We start from the raw sequence: 14,841 nt of genomic DNA on the forward strand, positions 1-14,841 counted from the left end.
ACAAAGATGTCCTTCTATGTTTTTGTTGACCTGTAATATTTTTGCTGTAAGTAAAATCCTGTTGAGATAGTGTCCTACCCCCTCTCCTAAGCACCTGGAGCATGAGATGCATCCTTTTAATGCACCTACCAACAAATTTTGATAATTGGATTTTCTTATTGGTCTTCTAAACTAGACAGTAGCTTTTCAAGGGTAGAGATTATGTTTATTCACTACCATATCCTCAAAGTATGTGAAAACCCCTAACTTATAGTGTGTATCTATAGATACGTAGCAGTCTGCACTATTTAAACTATTACTGCACTATTTAAACGTTTGAGGTTACATTTTTCTCAAGCACACTATGTTGTGCCTATAGTAGCTAATGTTATTCAAATAACATTTCATGCCACATTTTCAAATCTTGTTCACCTTTAGAATCTTCTTAATTGAGAGGGTGTACCGAATGAATAAACTGTCACCAACTAATCCAAGTACAGAATTAAAAATACAAACAAGGTAAGAAATATGGCACTTGAACAGAATGCAACTTCACTCAGGAAAAACAAGTCAACTGAAAGATATCAAAAAATACAGGCTATAGGGGCGCCTGGGTGGCTTAGTCGGTTAAGCGTCCGACTTTCGCTCAGGTCATGGTCTCGCGGTTCGTGGGTTCGGGCCCCACGTCGGGCTCTGTGCTGACTGCCAGCTCAAAGCCTGAAGCCTGTTTCGGTCTGTGACTCCCTCTCTCTCTGACCCTCCCCTGCTTGTACTGTCTCTCTCTCTCTCTCCTAGAAATAAATAAAAAAAAAAATATAAGAGAAAAAAAGAAAAAAAAATACAGGCTATAAAACAATTACTCCATTTTATGAAATGAACCTAAACTTTACTTTCTAGTTCACATGGATAGGCTATCTTAAGATAGGACCTTTAAGACATATGAAAATTAAAAGCTTGTGTCAGAAGATAAATGAAATTGACATGCTCAGAAATGTACAAGATAAAAGGATTTTTAGAGATTTCCCCGATGAGAATCACAAAAGAGAAAGTAAAATTAAAGGCTAATTTGGACCACAGAAGAAGCACTGAACTTTGGGACAGTCTACCAAGATTATACTGGAACTAGAGTAATTAATGAGGAAAATAGTTTTCATTCAACTACATATAATGAGGGGGCGGGGGAGAGCTCAGGCAAAATTTACTCCTGAAATGATTACTGCTGGCACTTTTTATATTCATAGTTGCACACTGCTAATTAATTTAGAATGTATAACAGCAGAAATAGATTAATCCCCCAAACCAAATCAACAACTCCCAGCATAAAATTTAACATGAAATCTCATTAATGTCAAGTATGTTACATAGCTCAAAGGTTACCTTACAAAGCACTAATAGCCTCTTTCAAGTTCTACAACAGACACTGTTACCAAACAGGCTCACGAGACCCGGAAGGGCTCCATATGTCAGGCTTGGCTTACAGAAACTGTTCTTGTAGATCAGGGACTATAATGAACAGTCTATGTGGGGGCTGCTTTCTCTGGTGTCTGGTAACATAAGAGTTAATTTCTGAGAACTCTGTTTGCCTCCTATGAACTGAGTTGGTCGTACACATAAAATAGGTAAGGATAACAAAGAGTGCTCGAACTGAACTCAGCCACTTTCTCTTCACTTTCAACAGATCTTTAGGCGATCCAAAGCTCTTCCCTGCACCTAATGCTTCTAACAAATTTCACACTGAACCTAAAATATTAAGAATACAGTCTTTATTATTACTGGTGATGCTACTTTTAGAAGTGTCTGAGGAAGGAAGGAAGGAAGGGAGGAAGGAAGGAAGGATGGATGGATCTGTCAGAAGCAGAAATAGAAACATATCCCCTGGAGCAAATCACTCTAAGGACTCACTCTATTTCAGTTCATCTGCTAAGTAACAGGCCAGGTTGTAACTCAGATGTTTCACCTTTGCAAGTCATGAACTCCTATACTATCCTGATGAAAGCTACAAGTCCTTCCTCCAGAAAACAGAATGCACATATTATGCACACATATGAACATACACAGTCACACACACACACACACACACACACACACACACACACACACACTAAATACAGCACACTACTTCAGGGGCTTTGGGAATCAAACCCTTCTTGAAGAATACAGGTATGCGAAGTATATTTTTATTTTCTTTCACTATGCCAAATTTTTAAATCTCTTTTGATTAAATAGTTTGGAGTTCTAAATCCACCCACAAAATAAATTCACTGAACATATGCCTCTGGCAGGCTTACTATGTTTAAGAGCCAGGGCAGGGCAACAGGGTTACCACAATGACTAAGACACTGTCCCTGTTCTCAGGGAACTCATACACTAGGAAAGAAAGGCAAATAGGAAATTTGCTATTTCACCAATGAACTGAGAACTTATCAAACTGGACTCCATCTGACTATTCCTCCCCTTATAATAAAAGAATTTATCCCCTCCCATCATATCCACATCTTAACCTTCCTCATTTATTTTACTCACATACTGAACAAACATTTGGACATCAGATATAACAAGGACACTGCTCTCGATACAGAACACAGAGCAGTGGACAAAACAGAGCTCCTGGCACGCCGAGCTCCTCTTCTGTCCCAAGAGGAAAGAAGCAAAAGATCAATGTCAAGCATGTCAGAGAAGCGTATCAGACAAATGACAGGATAAGGGCTAGGAAGAAAACGGAAGTGGGGTGGGGGGGGAGAGACACTGTCGTTGTGTACAGAGAAGCCGGGGACACTCTCGCTGAGAAGACTTCCGAGCAGACGCCTGGAAGAAGCGAGGACAGGTCACGGACTATGTGAGACCAGAGCACAGCGAGCGCAAGGGCCACAGGGAGAAGCTGCAGGGACTGTTTCAAGGACAGAAAGAAGGTCAGTATGACTGGAGTACAGTAAGCGAATCAGTGGGGGGGGGGTGGCAGCGGGAAGGCAGGGAAGGAGAGAAGAGATCAAGTCAAACTGAGAAGGGAAGGCAGATCATGGTGTCCTTGTAGGAGAGCATAAAAGCTTAATTTGCACTCTGAGGAATGTGGCATGATCACTCTGGCGGCCCTGTTGAGCACAGACTAGAGCAAGGAGAGGGGGGCAGGCAAACAGACCACCACCATAAAACTCCAGGCGAGGGGCGCCTGCGTGGCTCGGTCGGTTACGCGTCCGACTCTGGCTCAGGTTATGATGACAGATTTGGTGAGTTCGAGCCCCACGTTGGGCTCTATGTTGACAGCTCAGAGCCCAGAGCCTGCTTCAGATTTTCTGTCTCCCTCTCTCTCTGCCCCTCCCCTGCTCACGGTCTCTCTCCCTCTGTGTCTCTCAAAAACAAACATTAAAAAAAAAAAAAAACCCAACAACTCTAGGTGAGACACGGCTGTAACTGAGACGAGGGTGGTAGCAGTGGCAGCGGTAATATCTGGTCTAATTCCAAGCCCACTGGGAAAGCGGAGCGAACGGGCTTTCTTGACAAACCGCATGTGCCATGTAGGACACAAGGAGAAGAACTGAGGAGGATGACAAGGTTTATGGCCTAAATAACTAGAAAGACAGAGCTGCCATTTTTTGACACAGGAAAAAGCACAGAACACCACCACCACTGGCCGGGGTGAAGGCAGGGACGTTAAAATCAGTGGTTCACTTTGAACACACTGAGCTGCGACGTGTGTACAAAAGGCGAGTACAGAGGCCAGACGCAGCCATGCACACGAGCCCGGAACTCAGAAGACGAGGGCTCAAGCTGCAGGTAGAGAATCATCCGCACCAAGGTGGTATTTAAAGTCATGACAACAGGTGCAAGCCTCTAGGGGAGGAGTGCAGACGGAGAAGAGATTCAAGGCTGAGACCTGAGGCATCTAACATTTAGCGAGGGAAATGAGGAAGGGCCAGCAAACACGGAGGGAGTAAGAGGCCAATGAGGTATAAAGAAGACAGACAGACTGTCTCTGAAACAAGTACGTATCCAATGCTACTGATCGGTCAAATAAGGTAAAGACAGACTTGACCCATGAATTTAGGTGACCCAAACACAAGCTGTTCTGAGGAAACAGCGAGGAGAAGGAGACTCATGGAGAGTCAGCAAAAGACAATGGGAAAGGGGCGCCTGGGGGGCTCAGTCGGTTGAGCGTCCAACTTCAGCTCAGGTCATGATCTTGTGGTTCGTGGGTTCGAGCCCCGCGTCGGGCTCTGTGCTGACTGCCAGCTCAGAGCCTGGAGCCTGTTTCAGTCTGTGACTCCCTCTCACTCTGACCCTCCCCTGCTCACGCTGTCTCTCTCTCTCAGAAATAAATAAAACATTAAAAAAAAAAGAAAAAAAGACAATGGGAGAAAAAGATGTGGCCACTGCTGTGTATAAGACACAGGAGTGTAGGGGAAGTCCTCCAGCATGGTACAGATGAGCCACTCCAGGGCTAAGTGATCATATCACAGGGCAGGATGAGTGGGGGTGCCCAGTGACGGGGCAGCTACCCTAAGCCTTTGTGAGGAATGCGAGCCCGTGGGGCAGGCGCTCCAGGCCAGTCGAAACGACAGGACTCACAGTCTGACACTTAACCGTCTAGCCACTCAGGTGCCCCTGCATATATTAAATTAAAGCTTGTTTCTTTCCATATAATGTTATTTGTCATGGAGAGCTGCCCTTCTCCTTATATACAAACCATTTATATAATGGCAGGTTAGTGGTCATTTGATGTATATACAGAAATTTATTTATCTTTTACTTTGTTTTTGAACATTTACATTGTATTTGATTTTCCTCTCTTTTAGACTGAGCTGCAGTGAACATTTTCTGTACACATTTTGCACAGTTATGCCTTGCTCTGGGATAAAGTGGTAGAAATGAGCTCCTGAGATAGAGAATTTCCTGTTTTCTTATGTTTCCTCCATAAGTTTAAGTGCTGATTGCTTTCCTTGCTAATGTGGTAGGTGAAAAGTGGTATTTCAGGGGTGTTTTAATTTGCATTTAATTATCAGTGAATTTGAAATGTCCTCACATATTTGAGGGAATTTTCTCTTTTTTGGTGAATTGTCCGTTCCTGTCTTTTCCCCTTTTTTCATTTGGAGTTTTCTTCCTTTGTGCTTTACTTTTGTAGAGATTCAGATACATTGGCATAATTAGCCCCCTTTTTTTGTGGTGTGCATTGTATATATTTCTTCCAGTTGACAGATTTTCTTTTGACTTTGTTGCTGGTGGAGTATGTCAGACAGAATGTTTTTTATGTATTTTTGGGGGGTCAAATCAAGCAATGTTTTCGTTTTTCTTTTTTAATTTTTGCTTTTAAAAAGCAACAGCAGGGGCACCTGGGTGGCTCAATCGGTTAAGTGTCCGACTTCAGCTCAGGTCATGATCTCACAGTTCATGGGTTCGAGCCCCGCGTCGGGCTCTGTATTGACAGCTCAGAGCCAGGAGCCTGCTTCAGATTCTGTGTCTCCCTCTCTCTCTGCCCCACCCCTACTTGCACTCTGTCTCTGTCTCCCAAAAGTGAATAAACATTAAAAAAAAATTTTAACTGTTAAATTAATATATGTAGTACGAATCCATTTAAGTTTAAAAAATAATAATTCTTCAGGAGACAGACAACAGCTATCCAGAAAATCTGTTTATACTCAGAAAAAATCTGGAAGATATATATAAACTTAAAAATGTTAACTTCTGGGGCGCCTGGGTGGCTTAGTCGGTTGGGCGTCCGACTTTCGCTTAGGTCATGATCTCACGGTTTGTGGGTTTGAGCCCCGCGTCGGGCTCTGTGCTGACTGCCAGCTCAGAGCCTGGAGCCTGTTTCAGAGTCTGTATCTCCCTCTCTCTCTGACCCTCCCCTGCTCACGCTGTCTCTCTCTCTCTCCTAGAAATAAAAAAATAAATAAAAATATTTTTAAAAAAAATGTTAACTTCTAAGCAGTGGGCTGCATGATATGAGTACAAAGAACTAAGAAAGAGAACTTATATATTAATGTACTGTTGATGTACTGTTTATATTTTATTTTTTAATGTTTATTTATTTATTTATTTTTAATATTTTTTAAATTTATTTCTAGGAGAGAGAGAGAGAGACAGTGCGAGCAGGGGAGGGTCAGAGAGAGAGGAAGACACAGACTCCAAAACAGGCTCCAGGCTCTGAGCTGGCAGTCAGCACAGAGCCCGACGCGGGGCTCGAACCCATGAACCGCGAGATCATGACCTAAGCGAAAGTCGGACGCTCAACCGACCCAAGCCACCCAGGCGCCCCAATGTTTATTTATTTTTAATAGAGACACAGAGCTTGAGCAGGGGAGGGGCAGAGGGAGAGACACACACACAGAATCCGAAGCAGGCTCCAGGCTGTCAGCACAGAGGCGACGTGGGAATCAAACCCATGAACTGCGAAATCATGACCTGAGCTGAAGTTGGACACTTAACCGACTGAACCACCTAGGTGCCTGTACTTCTTATTTTGTAAAGTAGAAAGACCAAAGTTACCACAAATTTCCATGTACTTCTTATCAAAAGTTAACAAACGTTATTAATATTTTAGCATAGATGTTTTACATTTCTTTGTGTTTTTTACTTTCAGGAATAAAATATGCTAAATAGTGTCAATTATCTGAACCCATGCTTTCTCTTAAATGGATTGCTAAAATAAAAGGCTGTGTTATTTTTGTAATTAAAAAAGCCATTATGAATTCCAGTTAGGAAGGAGCAATGAACTCATGCTGCACGTGCTCACAGTACTCCAAAATACTAAGGGTAATTAAAAACGAAAAGTAGAAAGGCACTCAAGTTCAATGGAATTCAACATTAGAGGGCTCAGAACTGAGATGCTGACAGTTGCTGCAAAATGCTCCTCTCTAGTGAACTGTGAATCAGAAGGATCCCCTGTAAGAGGATCAAACTCACTGCCAGGGACTATGCATTGATATAAAACTGCACGAATAAAGAGCCAGGGAGCTAAGACAGGGCCCAAATCCCTCACTGGCTCCAGGCCTGGATTCCTCATGTCCTCAACATTACAAGAAATAGGGGTTCCCAGGTCCAAAGGTATTAACAGGACATGGTTCTGGACTGAAGCACGAAGGGTACAGATTGAGGAAAAACACAAAACTATAGAATCCTCAGAGAAGGTCTAGGGAGAAAGAAAGTACACTAATGGAATGGCTCCACAATGAGCCTGGAAACCAAAATTCTAAAACACACCAGGGGTAAAAAACAACAACAACAATAAAGCGATAATTGTAACAAAAATCCATTCCAGATGAAACTCTTTCTTTTAAAGCTTCAAATTATTAATGTCTTTATGTATACCAAATATGAAATTTAAAATCCTCAGTCGGTTAAGCATCCAACTTCGGCTCAGGTCATGATCTCACGGGTTGTGAGTTTGAGCCCCATGTCGGGGTTTGTGCTGACAGCTCAGAGCCTGGAGCCTGCTTTGGATTCTGTGTCTCCCTCTCTCTCCGCCTCTGCCCCACTCACACTCTGTCTCTCTCTCTCTCTCTCTCAAAAATAAATAAACATTAAAAAAAATTTTTTATTCCTTTATGAAGGAATAAGCTATCATGAAACATAAAAGAAAACAAAATAAATACCATCCCACTGAACTAATTTTTGTGTATAGTAAAAAGCTCTAAATTCACCTTTTGTACGTGGATATTCCTCAATCCTATAGTTATTTCACACAAAAAGTAGCTTGTTATTCCTTACTTATCAATAAACGCAGGAAGAAAACTATACAACTCTTAGGAAAAAAGCATAGGGGTAAATCCCCACACTCTGGAGTTATGTATCCATTTCTTAGATACAATACTGCAAGCACAAGCAATAAAAGAATATTGGCAAGCTGGATTTCAGCCACATTACACATTTCAGCACTTCAAAAGCTACCATTATGAAAATAAAGGCAAGTCACACACAGAGAGAAAAATATTTTCAAATCACGTACTCAAGAAAGAACTTATAGCCAGAATTTAAAACAAAACAACAAAACTCTTACAACTCGATAAGCAGTTGCACAAACAAAAAAGATGCTCATTATCATTAGTTATTTGGGAAAAGCAGACCAAAATGATAATGAGATAACCACACACATCCCAAAGAATGGCTTTCGTCAAAAGGCCAGGTTATAACAAGTGTTCATGAGAACAAGACACTGGAATCTTAACACTTCCTGGTGGGAAAGGAAAGTGCTGCAGCCACTTTGGGAAGTAACTGTAAGTTTCTTCAAATGCTGAACACATATATACATGCAATGCAGCAGTTTCACTGCTACACACCTCCGTGAGAAATCAAAACGTATTTCCGTATTTCCATATTTTCCAGCAAAAAAGTAGAAACAACCCACGTGCCTATCACCCGATGAATGGAAGAAGAAATGGTTATCTACGATACTGAAAGACAACCACGCTTTTGCTTACTTTTAGATATTTCTAAACAGTCCTTTTATAAACTTGAAATCGCTCTATGCTTAGCCCATGCCACAGTTATAAACATTAATTAGTCTAGTTGTATAAATCTATAGCCACTTAAAATGTTCATAACAAGTTTTCCCACAGTGAAAATGATTTTTTAATGGAAACCTTATATATAATCCATTTCCAAATCTAATTAGATTTATCTGGGGGAAAACACCATTGGCTAAGTGATAGAACTAATACTAGCTAAAAACAAACGTTAATCTACTCTAAATGGTGGAATACTGCTATATCTAAAAGGCATAATAACCAACATTAATAAGAAACTGGAAAATTGTAATTTTGGTAGTTATTCACAGAATATGCATTCCGTTCTATTTATACACTAATATCTTGTTTATGGGGACAATAGCCAATATCTTCAAACTTGTAGGCTCCACTTGAACTAATGCAAATGCTACTGCATAGCAATTACATCTTTACTTTGCTTGGATATATAAATAAAAATTATTATTTTCACAACTGAGTAATGAAAGTCTTGAGCATTAAGCAGATTACACATATAGTCAGCTCTCATTTATGAGTTAGTGTGGTTATTATATCTACTGTTAATGTGTAATGCACAGTGTCTTACAGCTGAGCACTGTATTTTAATCTAATAATAGTAGCTATAATATTCTGATGTGCTTCATGAATCAAAGCCACAATGTGTTCATTGAGGGTTTAGATTTGCACTTCATGAGATCTAGGTTTCCTGCAACTTGCTGTAAAAGGACACACGAAGACAAGAAAGTTTTTAAGGAGAAAGAAAGAAGGAGAGAGAGAGAGAGAGAGAGAGATTTAAAAAAAGAATCACTTCGGAGGAACTCCTTTTCCTTGCTAAGTAGAACGTGAAAGGGACCACTGGTGGCCTCCTTCATTGACTAAGGAGACAAATGGAGCAATATGTGCCCACTTGTGGTGACACAGCATGTTCTTCTCCAAAGAAGCCACTAAAGGGCCAAGTTGACACTTCCTAATTCATTGAAGAAGCAGAAAATAGGAAACCCAAAGTCACAAAGGCTTTTCATGGATTTCATAAAGAAGGATGGGGATTCAGAATAAGCTCACAGAGCTGAACTCAGCAGAAACACTGCAATTCTATGCTGAACAGAGAAATAATACACCCCATACACTGGCCAAGACATAACAGATCTCAACAGCCACCACAGCACATATGCATGAGTTAAATGGGACATTCCTTTTATTTTAAGCTAAAATCTACCTTCTAATTAATTTTTACCACAGAATAATCTTTATGCAGGGGGAGTCTCCAAGCGCGCTTTATCAGGCCTTTCCTAGGCATTCACTAAGTGACAACCACGCTACGGAGGGTGCAAAGATAAACGACATACTTCCAGTTACCACGTAATAGCAAAGCGCACCACGCAAGTGCTGACCCGATGATGCGATGATGCGTGGGGGACAGAGAGGGAAGGGTGATTAGAGAACTCCAGGAAGACTTTGTGAAGGAAACGATACTTCAGATGAGATCAAAGGTAAGAAAGAAGACAAGAGCACGAGGCCAGAAGGGCAACAGCGGCAGGCAGAAACCCCTAAGTAACACCCGAGGTGCGACAGAGCGACTCCAGAGGACGATGGCGAGGTCAGCAGGACTGAGCCCGGCACAGGTTTGGGAGGCGTGGAAAGAGACGAGGTGAGAGAGACAGACAGGAAGACGAGAGACGTGGCTGACCCACTGGAGAAGGACCAGACGTTCAAAAGGTACAAAACTTGGGATAGAGAAGATCTCACTGAAGGTAGGTCTTCGACTGGACTTTGAAAGATGGTACAATCAGCCAACTTCCTCCTAATACACAGGAAATGAAGGGACTGCCAGCCCAAAGTGTTCTGACTCCCAGAGAGAAAACACCACAGACTGTAATGTGCTCTCATATCCAGTGACAACCAACAGCAATCAGCACGACTACAAGTCAAAACACACCAAAGTACGAAACGTATCGGCAACACTCCAGGCCCCTAGAAAACGCGACGGCTTCCATGCGGACGGGGTGCAACTACAACAGCAAAGCCCACTGTCTGCAGGGTTGACAGCGGAACACAGTCCTCCACTCGGTGTCTCAGCTTCTCCGACTGTGACATCAAATCTGGTAGCCAGTAGCCTCATGTGGCTATTTAAATTTAACTCAATTGAAATGAAATAAAATGTAAAATTTGATTCCTTAGGTGTACTAGCAACATTTCAAGTTCCCCACAGCACATGTGACAAGTGGCGACCATACTGGACAATGAGGGTACGGAATGTCTCCTCACTGTGGAAACATCTATTGGTGGGTGATGTCCTGAAGTCACCATTCCAGGAAGGAGAGGAGAAAACTCCCAAAGTACAAAAAGGTCACATTACAAGCAACTCTTGAGATGCTCAGGTCACTCAGCACTGAACTAGGGTTACACAGGTACATTCAGCATTTGTGTCAAATTGAATTTTAATAGAAAGGAAAGAATTACAGAAATGGCATAGTCCTACACATTCCACTAGGTACAAAAGCTAAGTATCTTCACAGTAACTCCATCAATACATTCTGCAGCTGAAGCTTTATGTCCGTCGTTTACAAGTGGCTATGCTCTATATAACTGCAAAGGAGTTTGGCAAAAAAGATTAGGTGCAGTTCACTTACCACAATAGATGTCTTATAAAATAGGTATTAGAAAAACTATTGACATTTCACATTTTGAAAGTGAAGCTTAGGGCCGCCTGGGTGGCTCAGTCAGTTAAGCGGCCACCTTTGGCTTAGGTCATGATCTCGCAGTTCATGAGTTCGAGCCCTGCATTGGGATCTGTGCTGACAGCTGAGAGCCTGAAGCCTGCTTCATATTCTGTGTCTCTGTCTCTCTCTCTGCCCCTCCCCACCCAAGAATAAATAAACACTAAAAAAAAAAAGTGAAGCTTACCACTTAAAGGAATCATGTGGAAAATCAATCTATAAAGATAATTACCGGCTCTTAACTGACCTAATTAGAATATCAAAAACTGGGCTACTTTCTTCAATCTAAAAAAAATGCCAATTTTATGTTTTTAGAAGTAGGCCTGGAGAATGAAGTGAAGGCAACACTGACCAAGAGAAAAGTGGTATCAGAGGTAAGTACTTCTTCCTTTCTCTCCCAGGATGAACTATCCTAAGGCGTGTACATGCTTAAGTCGTTCAGACATTTTATTCACAAGAATCTAAATGAGGCAAGAAAAAAGGAGAAAAATTCTATAGAAATCAGGCAAGAGAACTGAACAGACACCTCATGAAAGAAGATCTCTCCAGAGCCAATTCCATCTCATTAGTAATGAAAAAAAACAAACCAAGATCACAAATAGATATCCCTAAATACTTAAGAGAATAGTTAAATTTTTTAGAAAGCTAACAATGCCAAATAGCTAGATTTGAATAAATGGCAAACCCAAACACTGCTATCGAAAGTGCAATCGGGGGCAGCTGGGTGGCTCAGTCGGTTAAGCATCAGACTCTTGATTTCAACTCCAGTCATGCTCTTGCGTCGTTGAGTTCAAACCCTACATCAGGCCCCACGCTGACAGTGAGGAGCTAGCTTGGGATTCTCTCTCTCCCCCTTTCTCTGCCCCTCCCCTGCACGCTCTCAAAATAAGTAAGATAAAATAAACTTGAAAATAAAAAGAAAAAAACAAATTTTTAAAACAGTGCAATTGGTAAAACTTCTTTGGAAAAATCATTTGGGATTATCGACAGAGGCTAAATGTATAGAGACCTGCTAACATACACTTCCAGGCCTACGTAAGCAGATGCCAGACAGAAAGGTATGCACATGTGTACCAGCAACGTGTACAAAATGATAATGCAGCTTCACCTGTAGTAGTCAGAATTAAAAAGACACCGATACCAATCAACATTATGATGGATAAACTGTAAAACATGCACATCACGATTGACTTCCTCACAGCAGTTATCGGTGAATAAACTACACACATGTAAGAAGATGAATCTCACCAAAAATATGGAGCATACCCATTTCTATTAAGTACAAAAGTAGGTCACATCGTATTGGGAGGGGTGTGATGGGTAGTAAACTTCTTTAAGACAAGAACAAAAGCTATAAAGATCTGGTGTGACAACAGTGGTGATTTCCGGAATGAGAAAGAACGGCTAGAAACTAAGTTGGGAGAGGGTGTTGGGGAACTTGTGGAAAGCTGGTCATATTAATTTCTTTATCTGATGGTTTCATGGCTACTTCTTTGTGATAATTTATTGAGTTGGACATTTTTGTGTACCTTAAAAAATATATATATGAATGTTGTACTTCACACACAAAGTTTAAACGAAAACCAGTCTACACACACACACACACACACACACACACACACACACACACAAGGCCAGGTGACTCCCATTTCACTCCACTCATGGTGACCTTTCCAACTCCTCCCTCGAAGATGGACTTACCTCGTGTAGCGCTTTACTAATTAATGGTGAAACACTGATACCCTCTCCTCCTTCTGGATGGATCTGGAAATTCACTTTTCGATAAAGAATCTGAAAAGAGAACATGACATACTCTAAAGGAACTATTTTTATATTTTTAAATTTTTTTTTAATGTTTATTTATTTTGGAGAAAAGAGAAAGAGATAGTGTGCAAGCAGGGGAGGGGCAGAGAGAGAGAGAGGGAGACACAGAATCAGACAGAAGCAGGCTCCAGACTCTGAGCTGTTAGCACAGAGCACGATGGGGGGCTCGAAGTCATCGAGGTCAAGATCATGACCTGAGCTGAAGATGAACATTTAACTGACTGAGCCACCCGGGGGCCCCTAAAGGAACTGTGTTTTTAAATTTGCCTCGCTTCACAACGCAGACTGGAAATTTTATAAGTATTCTTTTGAGGAAAAAAAATTGCTACTTCATAATGAACAGTTTTTGGTAATAGGCTTACTTCAGGACTTCCTGAATGGCTTCCCAATTTCAGAAGTGGTCACCAATGTTGAAAAACCTGGTGTACAATGCATTGAATGATAAGGATACGAAAAAGAGAATTCCAAAATCTCTTCCTATATTCTTATATCCTCTATTTATTTCTCCTATATTTTTGGCAACAAGAGCATCACCCATCCTTAGGCAGATCTACCTGTGAATTCTGGGAGATTGAGCATCTCCCCAACTAAAAGTGTCCTTTGCCATTGCCAAAGGACTTCCAAGGGATGGTGTCACCACTGGTTTTTAACATGTTTTCCATGACCATTTCTCATGTTTTATTCTTGACAACACTAACTTCTCTCATTATATCCAATCATTTACCTCTGAATATTACTTCCCACTTTTCTCATACTTGCCTTGTGCCCTTTCTTTCTTACTATAATAAGCCAACAACTCTACTTTATATCCGAGTATCTTCAAATCCCTTTTCATAAGAGTGACAAGTTATTTTTCTTCCATAAATTAAAATTCTCATAATATTTTAAAAAACAATCACAAATCCCAGATCCACACACCCAACAAATCATATCTGATACAGTTTGGGATTTACTTTGCTAGACCACTTACTTCTGTCTGCAGAGAGCTGCTCGCCGCCAGAAGAAGTTCAATGCTGCCAGGAGGGCAATGTGTTAGAGCAAAAGCCATGAGCTCCTGACGCGTGGCCAAGTCCTGGTAACTTTCTGATTGTCCTAACTGGCTACAAACATCCCAACTCTTAGAATAACCTGCAAAACGAGCAAGAGAAAACAAACTGATTTTCACAAGAAGAAAAATTTCCAATCTAACATGAGAAATTCAGTGGCTTTCTGCTCAGGTCTTGTGTTACCAAAGTACAATCTTGGTCCTTGGAGATGTGTAACTTTTCTAATAAGCAGTTAGAAACACATATGGATCTAAAGTAGAAAAGAAATACTGGGCTGGCTTATTATCCAGAAAGGGTAGAAATATTCCACATGTTTTTCTGATAAACTCCACTTCATTTTAGAATACCTGACAATGACTACAAATAATTTACTTAGCTTTGACACTGAGTAAAAAGCTAAGTCAGATATCTGAATTCAGAAGACTTGAGGGGACAGTCTGCTATTTAGCACTTGTGGGAGCCTGAGAGAGACCAGGTGTCACAGCTCCTGTACTACCACAAAGGGACAATAATAGTGACTTCCTCATTGAGTTGTTGAAGGATTAAATAACATTTATATTTAAAAGCACTCTGTAAACTTGCCAAGTGTGAGAAAAGAAAAACTATTATAGGCAGCTACACAGACTCATTCACTTTACAGAAGACAGAGATCCAAGGACAGAGCAAGGCAAACCATCAGTTGTGGCTGTAAGCAGAGATCTTTCTCCTACACAATTTTATACTCCAGATTCTTAAAATACAGTTTTATTTGTAGTTGAAGGAGTTCTAGGTTGAAAGAGTTTGTTTTTTTCTAAGTACTAAGATATAGATTGAAAGGGT

At 41.0% G+C, this 14,841-nt stretch overlaps 1 protein-coding gene across 1 annotated transcript in view; it reads right to left on the bottom strand.

The window, feature by feature from the left end:
* Window positions 1-14,841, bottom strand: part of LOC120225136 (neuroblastoma-amplified sequence-like) — a 231,412-nt gene that overhangs the window by 157,088 nt on the left and 59,483 nt on the right. Inside the window, exons 16-17 of the mRNA XM_039223359.1 lie at window positions 13,947-14,104; window positions 12,854-12,943 (exon numbers count right to left, since the gene is read on the bottom strand). Of these exons, the coding sequence (XP_039079290.1) occupies window positions 12,854-12,943; window positions 13,947-14,104 (248 nt within the window). The remainder of the gene's footprint in view (window positions 1-12,853; window positions 12,944-13,946; window positions 14,105-14,841) is intronic.

The sequence above is a fragment of the Hyaena hyaena genome, unplaced genomic scaffold (genome assembly GCF_003009895.1).
Source record: "Hyaena hyaena isolate Hyena2069 unplaced genomic scaffold, ASM300989v1 scaffold_1348, whole genome shotgun sequence".
Classification (NCBI taxonomy): domain Eukaryota; kingdom Metazoa; phylum Chordata; class Mammalia; order Carnivora; family Hyaenidae; genus Hyaena; species Hyaena hyaena.